At 49.5% G+C, this 18660-nt stretch overlaps 1 protein-coding gene across 3 annotated transcripts in view; it reads right to left on the bottom strand.

The window, feature by feature from the left end:
- ITSN1 (intersectin 1) overlaps nucleotides 1-18660 on the bottom strand; it is a 1130286-nt gene that overhangs the window by 284951 nt on the left and 826675 nt on the right. For all 3 annotated transcript variants that reach the window (XM_069202488.1, XM_069202489.1, XM_069202490.1), the window contains exon 28: nucleotides 7747-7861. In XM_069202488.1, the coding sequence (XP_069058589.1) occupies nucleotides 7747-7861 (115 nt within the window). The remainder of the gene's footprint in view (nucleotides 1-7746; nucleotides 7862-18660) is intronic.

Genomic DNA, 18660 nt, shown 5'->3' with positions numbered 1-18660 from the left:
CACTAGAAGTCGGATTGGTATTCAGGGGCATCTCTAAGATGCCCTCTGGGTTCATTTTATAAGAAATTCCACACTGGCATCAGGGTGCATTTATTGTGCTGAGAAGTTTGATACCAAACTTCACAGATTTAATTGTAGCCATTATGGAACTGTGGAGTTCGTGTTTGACAAACTCCCAAACTATACACTCTTATGGCTACCCTGCACTTACAATGTCTAAGGTTTTGCTTAGACACTGTAGGGGCATAGTGCCCTTGCACATATGCCCTCACCTGTGGTATAGTGCACCCTGCCTTAGGGCTGTAAGGCCTTCTAGAGGGGTGACTTACCTATGCCACAGGCAGTGTGAGGTTGGCATGGCACTCTAAGGGGAGTGCCATGTCGACTTAGTCATTTTCTCCCCACCAGCACACACAAGCTGTGAGGCAGTATGCATGTGCTGAGTGATGGGTCCCCACAGTGGCATAAGACATGCGGCAGCCCTTAGAGACCTTCCCTGGCATCAGGGCCCTTGGTACCAGGGGTACCATTTACAAGGGACTTATCTGAGTGCCAGGGCTATGCCAATTGTGGAAGCAAAGTTACAGTTTAGGGAAAGAACACTGGTCCTGGGGCCTGGTTAGCAGGGTCCCAGCACACTTTCAATCATAACTTGGCATCAGCAAAAGGCAAAAAGTCAGGGGGTAACCATGCCAAGGAGGCATTTCCTTACACAGGATTCTCTACAGGTAGCTGTGGATGAGCAGTCAAAATGTATCTAGGAGATAAGCAAAGCTTGTGCAATACCACTACAGTCACACAGCAACTTATCACACATGAAAGAACCATACAGTGTTACAAAAATAAAGGTCCTTTATTATAGTAACAAAACACTAGATTACTTATAAGCAGTCCCCCCAAATGGAGGTAAGTACACACTAATTATATACACAATAGCAATCAGAAAATAGCATAGAAACAACAAGCTTTGGCAATACTTAGTAAAAATGGCAAGCCTTGGTAGCTGCAAGAGTCGCTGTGCACTGGGGTACTGTCCTGCAAGGAGAGGCAAGCGCTTACCCTCTCCTAAGTTGGATAGCTGGCAGAGGGGACCAATCCAGACACCACCTGTAATGCAGTATCCACCCAGTTTCAGTGGCGAGCAGATCCACACAGCTGGACGTCGTTGCTGTAGGTATCACCAGATGCAGGGGAGTAACTCCTTCACTCCAAGGGAGATTCCTTTTTGCTTCTTGGTGCAGGCCGAAGTCTTGTCGACCCCTAGAGGATGCACAGCCGGGGAAATGTTGCAGTTGCTGGAAGGAGCCGGAGAAACAATGGTGCAAAGCGAAGCTAGAATTGAGGCTTTGTCGGTTCCTGAAGAGTTCAGTTACAGTTCCAGTGGACAGAAGTGGAAGTAAATGATGCAGAGGAGTCCTGGTGGAGTCCTGCACGTCAAATCTGAGGACCCACCCGCAAGGGCCCCTAAATAGCCCTAAAAGCGGGTTTGGTCACCTAGTAAGGTGACCACCTATCAGGAGGGGCCTGTGACATCACCAGCCTGATCTGGCCAGTCAGATGCTCCCAAATGGCAGAATCAAGTGGCCACCTAGAGGATCTCAACTACCCCCCACCCCCCCACACGGAGTGGTGATGGACAGGGGAAATGGTCATTCCCCTTAACTTTGTCCAGTTTCATGACAAAGCACAGACCAGGGGTCCCTGGGCAGGTGCAAAACGGTTTATGCAAGGAGGGCACCAAATGTTCCCCTCAAAGCAAACAGGTGGCTTGGGGAGGCTACCCCTCCCAAGCCTTGTAACACCTATTTCCAAGAGAGAGAGTGTTGCCTCCCTCTCCCACAGGAAATTCTTTGTTTGGCCCTTCCCTGCTTGAGCTGGTCAAGCAGCAGGAGGGCAGAAACCTGTCTGAGGGGTGGCAGCAGCGTGGGCTGCCTGGAAAACCCCAGAAGACTGGTAGGAGCAATACTGGGGAGGTCTTCTAAGGGGCCCCCCAGAGTGCATGTGCCTGGCAACAGTATTGGGGAATAATTCTATCATGTTTGATACCAAACATGCCCAGGTTCGGAGTTACCATTATGTAGCTGAACACAGGTAGTGACCTGTGTCCAGTACACAGGTGTAGGAAGTTGGCTCTGTATATACTATCTCAAAGTAAGATAGTGTGCCCAGAGTCCAAGGGTTCCCCTGAGAGGTAAGAGTGGCAAAATTAGATAATTCTAATGCTCTATTTTGTGTAGTGTGGTCGAGCAGTAGGCTTATCAGAGGGTATTGTTAAGCATTTGTTGTACACACACAGGCAATAAATGAGGAACACACACTCAAAGACTTAACTCCAGGCCAATAGTTTTTATATGGAAAAATATATTTTCTTAATTTATTTTTAGAACCACAAGTTCAAGATTTGAAGTATATACATACAATGCAAGGTACTCCACACAGGTAAGTTAGGAACTTTGAATTAGAGCAATAAGATATACAGTTTTTGTTAAAATGGCAATACGCTATTTTAAAAGTGGACAGTGTAAAAATCAACAGTTCCAGGGGGAGGTAAGCATTGGTTAGATTGTGAGGTAAGTAAGACACTTACAAGTCTCAGTTCTCGGGCATAGGCAGCCCACCGTTGGGGGTTCAAGGCAACCCCAAAGTTACCACACCAGCAGCTCAGGGCCGGTCAGGTGCAGAGGTCAAAGAGGTGCCCAAAACACATAGGCGCCTTGGAGAACAGGGGTGCTCCAGTTCCAGTCTACCAGCGGGTAAGTACCCGCGTCCTCGGGGGGCAAACCAGGGGGGTTTTATAGAGCACTGGGAGGGGGGGACACAAGTAGGCACACAAAACACACCCTCAGCGGCACAGGGGCGGCCGGGTGCAGTGTGCAAAGCAGGCGTCGGGTCTTGTATTAGTTTCAATGGAGGGACCAGGGGGGGTCACTCTAGCGGTGCAGACAGGGCACAGGGGGCTTCTCGGGCCAGCCACCATCTGGGCTAGGCAGAGGGTCGCCTGGGGGTCACTCCTGCACTGAGGTTCGGTTCCTTCTGTTCCTGGGGGCTGCGGGTACAGTGCTTGGTCCAGGCGTCGGGTCCCTTGTTCCAGGCAGTCGCAGTCAGGGAGAGCCTCTGGATTCTCTCTGCAGGCGTTGCTGTGAGGGTCCAGGGGGGTCATCTCGGGCTACTCATGAGGTTGCCAGGGAGTCCTCCCTGTGGTGTTGGTTCTCTGGATCTCGAGCCGAGGGCGTCAGGTGCAGAGTGTGAAGTCTCACGCTTCCGGCAGGAAGAGTGAGGTCTTTGAAGTTGTCGAAAAGCTGCAAGTTTGTTGCTGGTTGTTGAGCAGAGCCGCTGCTCACTGGAGTTTCTTGGTCCTGGGATTCAGGGCAGTCCTCTGAGGCTTCAGAGGTCGCTGGTCCCTGTTGGATGAGTCGCTGGTTGCAGGTTGTCAGGAGACAGGCCGGTAGGGCTGGGGCCAAAGCAGTTGTCATCTTCCGTCGTCTCTGCAGGCTTGTAGGTCAGCAGTCCTTTTTAGTTCAGGTTGTAGGAATCTGATTTCCTGGGTTCTAGGGTGCCCCTAGATACTAAATGTAGGGGTGTGTTTAGGTCTGGGAGGGCAGTAGCCAAAGGCTACTGTCCTGGAAGGTGGCTACACCCTCTTTGTGCCTCCTCCCTGAGGGGAGGGGGCACATCCCTAATCCTATTGGGGGGCATCCTCCAAAACTAAGATGGAGGATTTCCAAAGGCAGGGGTCACCTCAGCTCAGGGCACCTTAGGGGCTGGCCTGACTGGTGGGGGACTCCTCCTTGTTTTTCTCATTATCTCCTCCAGCCTTGCTGCCAAAACTGGGGGCAGTGGCTGGAGGGGCAGGCATCTCCACTAGCTGGGATACCCTGTGGCGCTGTAACAAAGGGGGTGAGCCTTTGAGGCTCACCTCCTGGTGTTACAGTTCCTGCAGGGGGAGGTGTGAAGCACCTCCACCCAGTACAGGCTTTGTTCCTGGCCACAGAGTAACAAATGCACTCTCCCCAAGTGGCCAGCAACTCGTCGGGTTTCGGCAGGCTGGCAGAAGCTGGTCAGCCTAACACTAGAAGTCGGATTGGTATTCAGGGGGCATCTCTAAGATGCCCTCTGGGTGCATTTTACAATAAATTCCACACTGGCATCAGTGTGCATTTACTGTGCTGAGAAGTTTGATACCAAACTTCCCAGATTTCAGTGTAGCCATTATGGAACTGTGGAGTTTGTGTTTGACAAACTCCCAGACCATATACTCTTATGGCTACCCTGCACTTACAATGTCTAAGGTTTTGCTTAGACACTGTAGGGGCATAGCGCTCATGCACATCTGCCCTCACCTGTGGTATAGTGCACCCTGCCTTAAGGCTGTAAGGCCTCCTAGAGGGGTGACTTACCTATGCCACAGGCAGTGAGAGGTTGGCATGGCACTCAGGCATTTTCTCCCCACCAGCACACACAAGCTGTGAGGCAGTGTGCATGTGCTGAGTGAGGGGTCCCCAGGGTGGCATAAGACATGCTTCAGCCCTTAGAGACCTTCCCTGGCATCAGGGCCCTTGGTACCAGGGGTACCAGTTACAAGGGAATTATCTGAGTGCCAGGGATGTGGCAATTGTGGAGACAAAGGTACAGTTTAGGGAAAGAACACTGGTGCTATGGCCTGGTTAGCAGGGTCCAAGCACACTTTCAATCAAAACTTGGTATCAGCAAAAGGCAAAAAGTCAGGGGGTAACCATGCCAAGGAGGCATTTCTTTAAAACAGGTAAAATAGCTTCCCCGCACTTAATAAGTCCAGCGCAATGTAACTGGAGTTCGCAGGGGCACCTCTGCTCATGCAGGGGTGCTCTCACACACAGGGACCTGCACCTTGCCCTCTGGCAGAGGAGGGCCTACCTTAGGGGTGACTCGCAGTGACCTGTGGTTAAAGGGTGCATGCACCTTTTCACTCAGGCTGCAATGGCAGAGGCATGCAGACATAGTGCATGGGGTCCCATGGGTGACAACAAATGCTACAGCACACTGGAAATCCCTGGTGCCCCAATACCCTGGGTACCTAAGTACCATATACTAGGGACTTAGAAGGGGGCACTAGTATGACAGTTGTGGAGTGTACAAAGTCCTAAGCAGCCAAAGTTAGACGGAGAGTGCACAATCACGGGGTCCTGGATAGCAGGATCACAGTAAAAACAGTCTAAGCACACAGATAGCAGGCAGAAAGTGTAGGTAACCATGCCAAAAAGAGTGACTTTCCCACAGGGTACAGTTGGCAGTTTGGCTTGGTGTGTTTTCCGTAGACAGCCACACACAATGGGACTTAAGTGTGACTTAATGGGTCATCCTGGGTAGGATGGGAGGGAGAAGCTGGACACAGCCTCAATTACACCGAATAGGCTGTGTCCTGTTCACACACAAAGGGCTTAACGACTCTGTATTGTTACTTCATCTAGCTTGGAGTCAAGGCAGGGCAGGAAAGGGGGCTTCCTTGCCCTTCAAATCCATTGTCTAGACGCTTCTTGCACCACCCAGAACCAGGGTGTTAAAGTATAAATACTGTACCTCAGACAACACCACTTCAGTACACTTCTGGACCTGTGGATACTCTGCCAGGAAGGACCGCTGAGCTGCTGCCACCCTGTGCTGGTTGCTTGACTACAGCTTTGCTGTGCTGACCTGCTGCCCTCTTGCCTGGGAGTGAGAAGGACTGGACCTGAATCTCTCCAACCCAGAACCAAGAGTGACTACAAGGCTAGTTGAATGGTCTGCTGATTTGAAGTCTCAGGGACATAACAGACTTCCAACCACCAGGCTCCTGCACCTGGACTCTGACATCTGAGTCTGTCTTGCCAAGTGGTTCCACTCCAGTTCTGGACCTTTGGAAGTGGGACAAAGGTGCTTGTTCCAGTGGTACCAATGCATCCTCTGCTGCGGAAGCAGAATCAACACATTGCTGCTGGTGCGTGGAGAATATCGACACATCACCTCTACTGTGTGGGTCAGAACCAGTGCAACCAGAATTGAAAAGCCGCTGTACCTCACATCTCAAAGCCTAGGCACGGCCTTCAGAATCAACACTGTGGCGTTTTTCTTGGTGCAAGGTTCTTGCATCCCCGTCAATGACAGCTTCGATAATGATGCAGAAACTCAGCACTGCAGCCCATACGCTTTTGGAACGGACATCGCCTGCCCAACCCATCTTCAACGTCAACGCATTGGGAACTCACAGCAAAAAGGATAGAAAGCAACGTATCCCCTCTACTGCATGGTTCGGAACCGACAAATCGCTCCACAACCAGGATTCAACGTACTTTGGTTCAGCAGACCTAACTGGGTCCCTGTAGCCGGCCCGCACTCCTTTGCAGGTAGCCTTAACTTTTGACTTTGTCCTGGTCTGGCGCGACGACATAGCCCCATTGGCGCTTCTTAGCACTATTTTTCAGTTTAACCTTCCAAAAATTCATAACAAGTTCTGCTTATTGGATTTTTTTTATTTTACTCTTGATGTATTTATTAAACTAAGTTCTATTTTTCTAACTTGGTGTGTGATTCTTTTTGTGTGGTGTTTCACTGTTTGAAGTGCTGCGCTAATACTTCACACCTCCAAGTTAAGTCTGACTGCTCTGTGCCAAGTTACTAGGGGGTGAGCACAGGTTAATTTGGGGTTGCTTATGTCTTACCCTGCCTAGGATTGACCCGGGCTCACACATCAGTCAACCAACAACCCAATTAAACAGTGGCCTAGAGTGAAGTGGCAGATAGTATCTTGGAGTGTCACAGGATGGAGTACAGTGTCAGAGTAGAGTGTCATAGGAGACTGTTATGGATATGGAGTGAAGTGTCGTGAAGAAGGCTTCCGTAGAGTGCCATAGAGTAGAGTGCCGTGAAGTAGAGAGTCATATAGCAGTTTTGTGAAGTGGAATGTCAGAGTAGAGTGTTGAAGAGCTGAAGTGGATTGTAGTAGAGTGTCCTAGAGTAGAGTGTCCCAGAGTAGAGGTTATGGTACGCAGGCTTTTGAAGGCCCTAGGCCTTTGTTACTCTCTAGCTTCCCAGCCTAATGCCAGGCAAAACAGGGGCATAAGCAGAGAGACACGAGAGGGAGGGAAGAAAGGATGGAAGGAGATCAGAGGGAGAAAGAGAAATTCAGAATGGATGGATGTTAAGAGAAAGCAGCGGGTGCAGTTGCTGGTTTGAACATTTTTGTCAGGGCTGATTTTGTTTACCATTCCAGCTATGGTTCACGATCTTTATTTTAAAATTACATGGGGTGGAGGGGGGGGGAGAGATCAGGTCAGTGAGGCATCACCTAATTCATGAATGCCCACACCCTTACATACTGTTCAGCCTATGGAGGGCACGCAGCCAAACAGTGCCAAAGCAAACCTGTTCTGCCTTCAAAGAACCATCCCAATGACAGTTGTCGCAGCTGCACTTCCAAAAAGTTTAAAAGTAAGTTGCAAGATCCTCTATGTTGATGAAATGTTAGATTTTAAATAAAAGCGAGAATGGACAAAAAAAAATGTGCATTGGTGTGGTTGTACAACTGTGATCATGCACTTGGAGAAGTCAAGACATGCCAGCAATAGCTTCTGAATTAAACTTGTTATATCCCACACTTTGTATAACAAAGCAGGAATTTACCACATGCGTGCACATTTCCATGACAAAAAAGTCTAGTCTCCACATGTTAACCTGTTTAAGTGCAGTAACATTAGACGTAGCATGCTTTTCTCATGGGTTCCTTTTACTTACTTGAAGGTAGTGTTGGTTTTGGTGGCTCAGTTGGTGTACTTTTGTTAGTACCAGGGCTTAAAAGTTTCACATAGTTGGCAGGGAACCAGCCAATCTGCCTTTTCTTTCCACGGGCCTGTCACGAGAACAATTGTTTAACAATTTGAAAAAAAGCACGATTCACACGTAGAGGTCACTCTCTAGAACGCAAAGGGTTTGTTAAACAGCTTGCTCATCAGGATTTACTTTTATGTTACTTTTATGTTTTCTTTGGCACAGGGATGTGGTAAAAAACAAATTCAAAGGACGTTCGATATTTGAAGACATTTATATCTTATATCAATCAAGACGCATCACTGCTGGTGGTAGGTATTTACTAGGAGTGATTGGTGCATGTATGCTGCTTCTGTAGGACAAGTTACTTACCTTCAGTACCACCTTATCTAGTAGACACTATGTGTAAGCATATTCCTTACAGTCCCACTCATCCTCTCTGGTCTGCAAACAGATTTCTAGGAGCACGGACCAGCAATATGTGTACTTCATGGCTCCTCACATCCGCCGTGGAAGGTCGTAAAAATAAACTGACGGCGGCGCACCTGAGTGGAGCGTATATAGGAACAACATCATTTTGGCGCGGACTACGTTGACGACAGATGCAGCCACCTACTGGTGCAGGAGTACTGCTCCCGAAAAATCTTCTGGATCCAGTCGGGCACCTGTGGAGAATTCACAGTTAAGGAACCTGCAGCTAGATATACTCTCTGCCAGATAAGACGTTACCGCAGGTAATCTTGTTCATCTGATGGAGACTTCTAGCCGCAGATTCCTGATCTTTGAATAGATACCCAAACAATACCATCCCTGTAGAAGGGACTGTGAATCAAATTGGAAAGTCCTGTAGGCAACGTGCCGTCTCTGCAGACCTGACTGTCCAGGCAGTAGTGTTTGGTAAATGTGTGCAGAGAGGCCCAAGTTGATGCCTGGCAGATGCCCCGGCCCGGAACTCTACGAGCGAACACAGTGTTTGCAGTTTAAGCTCTGGTAGAATGAGCCCGCAAGCCTTCAGGAAGTTGGTTTATGGTCAGTGTGCAGCAGATCTTGATGCAGAGAATGAACCAACGAGAGATGGTTCACTTCTGTACTGCCCGACCTTTCTTCACACCCTGTAGGAAAGTGCCACTGTTGGCATGGTTCCTCCCCCACTTTTTGCCTAGTGTTGATGCCAACTTTGATTGAAAATGGGCTTGGACCCTGCTAACCAGGCCCCAGCACCACTGTTCGTTCCCTAAAAGAAGGGTTTTCTCCCTTTGAAATTCTGTGTGGCCATCCTGTAAGGGGACCACTGGCAATTGTGAAAGAAGGCTGGGAGAGGCCTCTCCATGAGCCTAAACAAGATGTGGTGGACTATGTGCTTGGCCTCCGCTCTAGGATGGCTGAGTACATGGAAAAGGCATCCAAAAACCTTGAGGCCAGCCAACAACTCCAGATGTTGTGTTATGACCAAATGGCTGCAAAGGTTGAATTCCAGCCAGGGCAGAAAGTCTGGGTTTTGGAGCCTGTGGCTCCCAGGGCACTTCAGGACAGATAGAGTGGGCCTTACCCAGTCCTAGAGAAAAAGAGTCAGGTCACTTACTTAGTGGACCTGGGGACTAGCAGGAAACCCAAAAGGGTGATCCATGTTAACTGCCTGAAACTCTACAATGATATAGCAGACATAACCATGCTAATGGTTACTGATGAGGATCAGGAAGAAGAGAGTGAACCTCACCCCGACCTCCTCTCAAATGACCCTAAGGATGAGTCAGTAGATGGAGCTGTCTATTCAGACACCCCCCTCTGCCCAACAGCAAGCTGACTGCAGGCAAGTCCTACAGCAGTATGGAGAGCTCTTCTCCTTGACCCCTGGGTCAGACACCCCTGATGTGGACACAGGAGACAGTTTACATGTCAAAAAGAAAACTTACAGAGAATCTGATCAAGTCAAAGAGAGCATCAAAGTGGAAGTCCACAAGATGCTGGAGTTAGGGATAATTGAGAACTGACAGTCCCTGGGCTATCCCAGTGGTCTTGGTCCCCAAAACTCACACCCACGATGGCAAGAGAGAAATTAGGTTGTGTGTGGACTACAGAGGGCTCAACTCAGTCACCAAGACAGATGAACACCCCATACCCAGAGTAGGTGAATTAATTGACAAGCTAGGTACAGCCACATTTCTGAGTACCTTTCCATTACTGCAGCGTACTAGCAAATTAGAATGGCACCTGGAGCAAAAAAAACAGACAACATTCTCTACAGCTGATGGGCATTATCAATTTACTGTCATACCCTTTGGCTTAAAGAATGCCCCTGCCACCTTCCAAAGGTTGGTGAACCAAGTCTTTGCTGGTTTGGAGTCCTTTAGTGCAGCATATCTAGATGATATTGCAGTTTTTAGCTCCAGCTGGCAGGATCACTTGGTCCACCTGGGGAAGGTTTGCAGGCCTTGTAATCAGCAGGACTCTCTTTTAAACCATCTAAGTGCCAAATAGGGCAGGGCACAGTTGAACAGTTAGGCCACCTTGTAGGTGGAGGACAAGTGCAACCTTTACAACCCAAAATCAAGACCATTCTGGACTGGGAAGCTCCAAAAACCCAGACGCAAGTCAGGGCATTCCTTGGCTTGACTGGGTACTACAGGAGGTTTGTGATGGGGTATGGATCCCCTCACTGAACTGACCTCAAAGAAGATGCCAAAGAAGGTAAACTGGACTCCTGACTGTCAAAGGCCTTTGACACCCTTATAGAAGCAATGTGCTCAGTACCAGTTCTTAAAGCTCCAGATTCTTCTAGGCAGTTCATTGTGCATACAGATGCCTCTGATGATGATGGCCTTTACCAGCCTGTTGCTTTCATTAGCAGGAGGTTACTCTCCAAGGAGCAACATTGGAGTGCCACCTGAGAGGGAGGCCTTTGCTGTGGTTTGGTCGCTGAAAAAGTTGAGGCCATACTTGTTTGGCACCCACTTTCTTGTTCTAACTGACCACAGAGATCACAGATGGCTAATGGAAATGAAAGGTGAGAACCCTAAACTTTTGAGGTGGTCCATATCCCTACAGGGAATGAACTTTGTAGTGGAACAGACCTAGGACTGCCCATGTCAATGCAGATGGCCTTTTTAGGTTCTTCCACTTAGATAATGAAGACTCTCTTGGGAAAGTTAGTCTCATCCTCTTTTGTTTGGGGGTGTGGGGGTTGTGGAGAAAAGTGACACTGTTGGCATGGTTACCCCCCCACACACACACTCTTTGCCTAGTGTTGATGCCAACTTTGATTGAAAGTGGGCTGGGACCCTGCTAACTAGGCCCCAGCGCTCTTTCCCTAAAACTGAACCTTTGTTTCCAAAATTGGCACAACCCTGGCACATAGTTAAGTCCCTTGTAAAAGGTACCCATGGTACCAAGGGCCCTGATGCCAGGGATGGTCTCTAAGGGCGGCAGCATGTATTATGCCACTCAAGGGGACCCTCACCAAGCGCATACACACTGCCTTACAGCTTGTGTGTGCTTGTAAGGAGAAAAAGACAAAGTCAACATGGCACCCCTGTCAGGGTGCCAAGCCCACAAACCACTGCCTCTGGCATAAGTAGGTCACCCCTCTAGCAGGCCTTGCATCCCTAAGCAGGGTGCACTATACCACAGGTGAGGGCATAGCTGCATGAGCCATATGCCCCTGCAGTGTCTAAGTCCATATTTAGGCATTATAAGTGCAGTGCAGCCATATTGAGTATATGGTCTGGAAGTTTGTCATTTTACGAACTCCACAGCTCCGTAATGGCTTCACTGAATACTGGGAAGTTTGGTATCAAAGTCTCAGCACAATAAACCCACACTGATGCCAGTGGGGGTTTTATTGAAAAATGTACCCAGAGGGCATCTTAGAGCTGCCACCTGTATGTTAGCCAAACTGCTAGTGTAGGACTGACCAGTCTGTGCCAGCCTGCCATCTTCAAACAAGTTTCTGACCACATGGGGTGAGTGCCTTTGTGCACTCTGTGGTCAGAAACAAAGCCTGTCGTGGGTGGAGGTCCTTCACACCTCCCCCCCACAGGAACTGTAACCCCTAGCGGTGAGCCTCAAAGGCTCAAGCCTCTGATTATAGAGCCCCCAGGGAACTCCAACTAGTGGAGATGCCTGCCAGAACCCCCAAACCCCCCCCCCCCCGCTGGCCCAGACCAAGCCCCACTTTTGGCAGCAAGTACGGCAGGAAAATTAGGGAAAACAGGGAGGAGTGACCACTCCAGCCAGGGCCAACCCTAAGGTGTCCAGAGCTGAGGTGACCCTCTCCCTGTAGAATCCTCCATCTTGGGTTGGAGGACAGGGACGAACAGGGATATGAGTGTGCCGCATCCCCAAAGGAAGACAACACAAGGAGGGTGTAGCCACCCTCCGGGTCAGTAGCCGTTGGCTACTGCCCTCTGACCCCTGTAAAACCGCTAAATCTTGTATTTAAGGGCTTACCTGAACCCAGCTCACCAGATTCCTGGCAACCTACAAGAAGGAGTGCTTAGCTGAAACCCCCAGCAGAGATGAAAGAAGACAACAACTGCTTTGGCCCCAGCCCTACTGGCCTGTCTCCTGCTTCAAAGAATCTGCAAAAGACCAGCGTCGCGTCCAGTGGGACCAGCGGCCTCTGCCCAACTCCAGAGGACTGCCCTGCACCCAAAAGGACCAAGAACTCCCAAGGACAGTGGCTCTGTTTAAGAAAAACTAACAACCAAGGACTCCCACCTCACTCCGGATGCGTGAGTCCTGACCGCTGTGCAGCCAACGCCCATGGCCCATGTCCAGGTGGTCCATCCAGTAAGAGGGGGTCCTCAGGCGATTGTGAGCAAGTGCCCACCCTGGGTTGACCTCTTCATCCCTCCACGATGACGCCTGCAGAGGGAATCCCGAGGACCGCCCCCTGACCTGGAAGCTCCGGACGAAGATATGCGATGCATAAAGACACACTGCACCCACAGCCCCCAGGTCTTGGAGAAACCAAAACCCGGTGCATCTACGTTCAGCAGACGGCCCGCCACCCTGTCCAACTGGGGGTGTGCCAGAGACACCCCCTTGGACCTCGCCTGCAGACTCTGAGTGACCCCTGGGGTCTCCTCCTAGACCAGCATTAGAAACCCAACGTCCGGTTTGCACCCTGCACCTGACCGCCTCTGGGCCGCTGAGGGTGTGTGTTTGGTGCCTACTTGTGGCCCCTCCAGTACTCCTTCCATCTCCCCCTCCCCCGCCCCAGTCTGCCCTCCGAGCCCTGATACTTACCTGCAGACAGGCCTGATTCCGAGTACCCGTCTCCATAGGAGCCCACATTAAAATTGCTCATCTTTGAACTATGCACCCGGTCGGCCCGGTGTTAATGGCGGTGGGTGTTTGGGGTTGACTTGAACCCTAACCCGGAGACTGAATCTGTAAGTGCTGTACTTACCTGTAAAACGATCTTATATTTCTTCCCCCCAGAAACTGTTACTGAAAACTGCAGTGTCCATTTTTAAAAGATTATTGCCAATAATTCAAAAACTGTATAACTTATTGATTTCAAACAAAGTACTGTTGGTACATGTGTGAAATACAAATCTATTGAAGTACTTACCTGCAACATAAATCTTGTGGCTCTAAAAATAAATTAGGATATTTGTGCTATAAAAAAAACACTGGTCTGGAGTTAAGTCATTGAGTGTGTGCACAACAAATGCTTTGCACTACCCTCTGATAAGCCTAACTGCTCCACCACACTACCACAAAAGAGAACATTAGTATTATCTACTTTAGCCTCTGTTAAGCCTCTGGGGAACTCCTGGACTCTGTGCACATTATATCTCATTTTGATTTAGTATATACAGAGCACAGCTTCCTACACACCCACATATCCCACAAAGATTTGGTGGTCCACCCGGAACTCACGAAATCAAGACAGAACGGCAACGCTCTTTTTGAGTCCATGAGGTAGAGTCACTCCTCTTCCTTTGAAGGATGTAGGGGTGCGTAAAAAGTAGGAAGGGTGATTGATCGGCCTACATGAAAAGGCATGACCACTTTTGGCAGAAATAAGGCACCACTTTGTCGGAATATATAGAGAGGCAGGGCAGCTTAGATGATAAGGCCTGCAAATAATTCACTCTGCAAGCAGATGTAACTGCCACAAGGAAGGTGGTTTTCAATGTGAGAAGCCTGAGGGGACAACTGTGGAGGTCCTCGAAAGGAGCACAGATCAAAAAAGTCAAAGGCAAATTAAGATCCCACTAGGGCATAAAGAATGGAGAGGGAAGGGACTAGATGAGTAAGACCTTTGAGGACCCTGTGTACAATAGGAGTCTTAAACAAGGGCGGTTGATCAGGCAACCTTAAAAAAGCAGAAATGGCAGATAAATAGCCCTTAAGAGTGCCCAAGGCAGAGCCCTTTGGGCAAGGGAAAGAATTAAAAGTAAAACCTCAGGGAGAGGGGCAAAAAAGAGGATCAACTGAATTTTCAGCACACTATGGGCCTGATTCCAACTTTGGAGGACGGTGTTAAACCGTCCCAAAAGTGACGGATATACCACCTACCGTATTACGAGTTCCATAGGATATAATGGACTCGTAATACGGTAGGTGGTATATCCGCCACTTTTGAGCCGGTTTAACACCGTCCTCCAAAGTTGGAATCAGGCCCTATGTCACAAATGTCTTCCAACAACAGGCATATTCAGTCTTGGTGGAGGGACGCCTGGCTGCCAAGATGACATTATAGACTTCGGGAGGAATGTCAAAACCTTTAAGTTGCTGCTGCTCAATCTCCAGCAAGAAGGCAGAGAATGGACAGGTGTGTGTGAAGAACCCTCCCCTGGTGCCGCAACAGAAGATATTCCTGGAGGGGCAGTTAGACCGGAGGATTGATGGACATTCTCAGCAGCTTGGGATACCAGACTCGCTATGCTCAGTCTGGAGCCACATGGATTACTTGAGCCTGGTCATTCCTGATCTTCTAAATAACTCTGGGCAGGATTGGTATGGGAGGGAAGGCGTACAGGAGGCCTGAGTTCCACTCGAGACGAAAGGGGTCGCCCAACGTGGAGACCCCAATCGTGATCGACTAGGCATTTTTGGCTGAGTTAGTCTGCTCGTGCACTGAAAGAGAGTGCCAGGGATATGCCCTGCACTTCCAGCCATGTCCAGAGGAGTGGAGCCTCTTGACAAAGGGTCCACAACCCCACTCTGCCCTGTTTGTTGCAGTACCACATAGTGGTGGTGTTGTCCAGGAATACCTGCACTAGCCTTTCCTTGATTGAGGGTAGAAAGGCTTTTAAGGCAAGTCGAAACGCTCGGAGCTCCAGCATGTTGATGTGGAGTGTTGCTTCTTTCTGAGACCAGATTCCTCTGATGTCCACCTGTCACAAATGGCCACCCCTTCCCAGGAGTGACGCATCTAGTTGGGGAAGGGAGAGGGATCTGCCTCTGACCCAATCGTGGTTCATTAACCACCACTGCAGATCTTGCAAAGTTCCCTCCAAGATTCCCCTGATGCTGCGCCCACTGAATTTCAGGTCCCAATGCAGAGCCTGCGTATGCCAGGTGGCATGTGTCACCAACTGGATACAGGAGGTTATGAGTCCCAACAGCTCGCAGTCAGTCTCACTGAAATCCAGGATCGAGGCTGAAACATCTGTATCATATCCTGGACTCGCTGTTCAGGAGGATAAGGCCAAAACTGCACCGTGTCCAGAACAGCTCAGATGAAAGGGAGCGACTGAGAGGGAGTCAGGTGTGACTTTGGCATGTTTATAGTGAACCCTAGCGAATGCGGGAGATCTGCTGTAGTCTGGAGGTGGGAGCGACAGCCTGGGGCTAGCTCGCTTTCAACTGCCAGTTGTCGAGGTAAGGAAAGACTGGAACCGCCGATCTCCACTTATGAGCTACAACCACCCCATCACCTTGGTGAACACCTTAGGGGCGCTGGTAAGGCCAAAGGGAAGCACGGTGAACTGAAAGTGCTCAGGCCTACAGTAAACTGCAGGTAACCTCTGTGGGCAGGCAGGACAGGAATGTGAAAATATGCACCCTACAAGTCCAATGCTACCATCCAGTCTCCTGGGTCCAGGGCAGACAAGACATGAGCCATCGTGAGCATTTTGAATTTCTCCTTCTTGAGGAAGAGGTTGAGAGTTTGGAGATCTAAAATAAGGTGAAGATCCTTGTCCTTTTTGAGGACCAGAAAGTAGCGGGAATAGCACCCACAGCCTACTTCTGGCAGGGAAACCCTCTCTATGGCTCCCTTGGTCAAGAGGGCTGCGACTTCGCGCAGAAAAAGGACAGATGATCCTCCGTCATCCGGATGTGAGATGGTGGCATAGAGGGAGGTGTAGTCTCAAAAGGGAGGGAGTAGCCCCTTTGGATGATCTGCAAAACCCACGGTCTGAGGTAATGGGATGCCAGTCAGGCAAGTGATGGCAAATCTGGCTGCCAAGTGCTTGCCCACGGTGGTAAAGAGGCAGAATAAAGGATTTAGAGACTGTTGCAGGTAGGGCAGGGTGGTGGACTGACAACAGACCGTTGGCCAGCTGACACACAAAGTCAGTGGATACCGTGCACTCGATGACACAGAGGCTGGACAGGAACGGGTGTGGTTGGAAGCCCCTTCCGTAGACACTAAAGGAGCAAAAGGCAGATTTTGGGGGACAGGGGCCACTGTGAGACCCAAGGACCTGGCCATAGTCCGGGAATCCTTGAAGCTCTTGAGCGTCAAAACTGCTTGGTATCCGAAGAGGCAGGTGCCATCGAAGGTCATGTCCAGGAGGGAAGCTTGGACATCTCACAAAAAAAATGGACATCCTCAGCCAGGCGTGGTGCCTCAGGGCCACTGTTGTTGAAACCGCTCTGCCTAGGGAGTCAGTTGTGTCCATTCCTCAACAAATTGTGAACCTTGCTGCCTCTCTCCCATTGGAAATAGTCTGAGAGAGTACAACCCAGGCCTTCTCCGGGACCTGTGGCAGCAATTGCGCAACCATGTGCCACAGTATGTGGGAATAAGTGCCCAAAAGACATGGGGTGTTAATGGACCACAATGCCAGGCTGGCGGAAGAAAACATCTTCCCAAATGAGTCCAGCCTCTTGGAACCCCTTGCCCGGGGAGCAGTAGGGAACGCACTGTGAGAATTTGAGGCATGGACCACAAAGCTGTCAGTGGTGGGGTGTTGTGTGAGGAAGTTTGCATCCCTAGGTGTGGGGCGATGACGGCAGGCAATCCTCCTATTAACAGGAGCTGCTGGGTTTGGCCCAGATATCAAAAGAACGTCCGTGAATGCATCATTGATCAGGAGCAGAGGTCCGGATGTGAAGGCTCAAGGTTGCAGTACCTCTGACAAGAGATTTATCGTGACTGCCACTGAGGGCAGCTGAAGGTCCAGGACCTCAGCTGCCATCCTCACCACCACTGTGTAAGAGGCTCCCTTCTCCGAAACCACAGTAGGGGGAGAAAGCATATCAAGCTCTGGATATGTGTCCAGTCCATTGACTTCACCGAAATCCTGACGCCATTCCATTTCTTCCTCATAAGGCTGGTATTCTAAAAGGTCCAGCCACTCCTCCCAGTCCTCCCCGAGGCCTAGCCCAACAGAATAGGGTTTCTAGGAGGCAAAGCTCCTGCTGGCATCGGGCGATGCCCGTCCAGATCTATATCAGAGATAACGATGGGGATGGAGCCTCTAGTGGGTGCCGGGAGTGTCAGTATCGGGACCGGCATCGGGAGGTGGTGCGACCAGCGCCGGTCTGGATCTAGGACTCGATCCCTGGTGGGATCATTGACACTGAGTCCAAAGCGTCTGGCACTGGACCCTCTCTTACCCCACGGGGCCTGAAGGCACACTGACAGGGTCAGATGGCCCACAAATGAGGCGCATGGGCTCATAAAATTCTTTTCACTAGGTAGGGATTGCTCCTGCTCCAGGAAAGTCGGGGAGGCGCAGAGTCGGCCCAGTCGCAGGTTCCAAAGAACAAGGCCTAGAATGACGACACTCAGTCGTCTGACCACTTCAACTTCTTGCTCTTCTTCTAGTGCCTCTACTTACTTCCTCGCCCCGAGAACCTAGAGTGGGATGACTATAACTTTGGACTCTGTGACCAAGCAAAATGCCCATTTTGTAAATTTACTGCTATCTTCTTCCAAGGAAATGCTTTCAATCTACAATTCTCATTCCACCAGCATGGAGCTCAGGTGGGCTTCACATTTATCATGAGTACAGAATTGAGAAGAAGCACCTGGAACCTTTATAGAGATGAAAGCTTTATTCCTGCAACCCATTCACCATTCAAACACCAGACAATTGACTCAAATTTCACAACAACTGAACCACTACATTCTAAGAAAGTCATAGAGGTAAGAGAATATACTTTAATCTGGGGACTAAACAAAGTGTGGGACATCTAGAAAAGTAAGATACCATACATCTTCCATCTTATAAAGGAATCTTAAAACAAGTTAAGAAAATTAAGAGTGAAACGAAGCATGAAAAGGATGCACAGGTCTGTAAACAGGATATGTTTGAGCACAATAGATTCCCTGAATAGCAAAGCCTATTGTAAATCCACACTAGGACACATTATTCCAGGTAATCAGGCCTTCTCAAATCCTTTTCCCATGGAACTCCATCTTGAATCCATCCAACCAGTCTCATTAGCAACCGTTATTCCTACAGGCCTCTCCCCATCATTGAGACATGCACTCTACCACCTTACCCACCCCGCTACTGTGCTATGGGGCTATATACTGCATATCGCAATACTCTTGTATACAAAGGAGTACCTTTGCCTGCAGGTAGCCGTATAATGATTATAAAAATAACTTCTTTAGATTTCATGAAGTATTTCCTTATTTGAAACATATGAGGGCAGCTACGTGGTATGAATTTCCAACTAAAAAGAAGA

The sequence above is a fragment of the Pleurodeles waltl genome, chromosome 8 (genome assembly GCF_031143425.1).
Source record: "Pleurodeles waltl isolate 20211129_DDA chromosome 8, aPleWal1.hap1.20221129, whole genome shotgun sequence".
Classification (NCBI taxonomy): domain Eukaryota; kingdom Metazoa; phylum Chordata; class Amphibia; order Caudata; family Salamandridae; genus Pleurodeles; species Pleurodeles waltl.
This window is presented reverse-complemented; position numbering and strand designations above follow the sequence as displayed.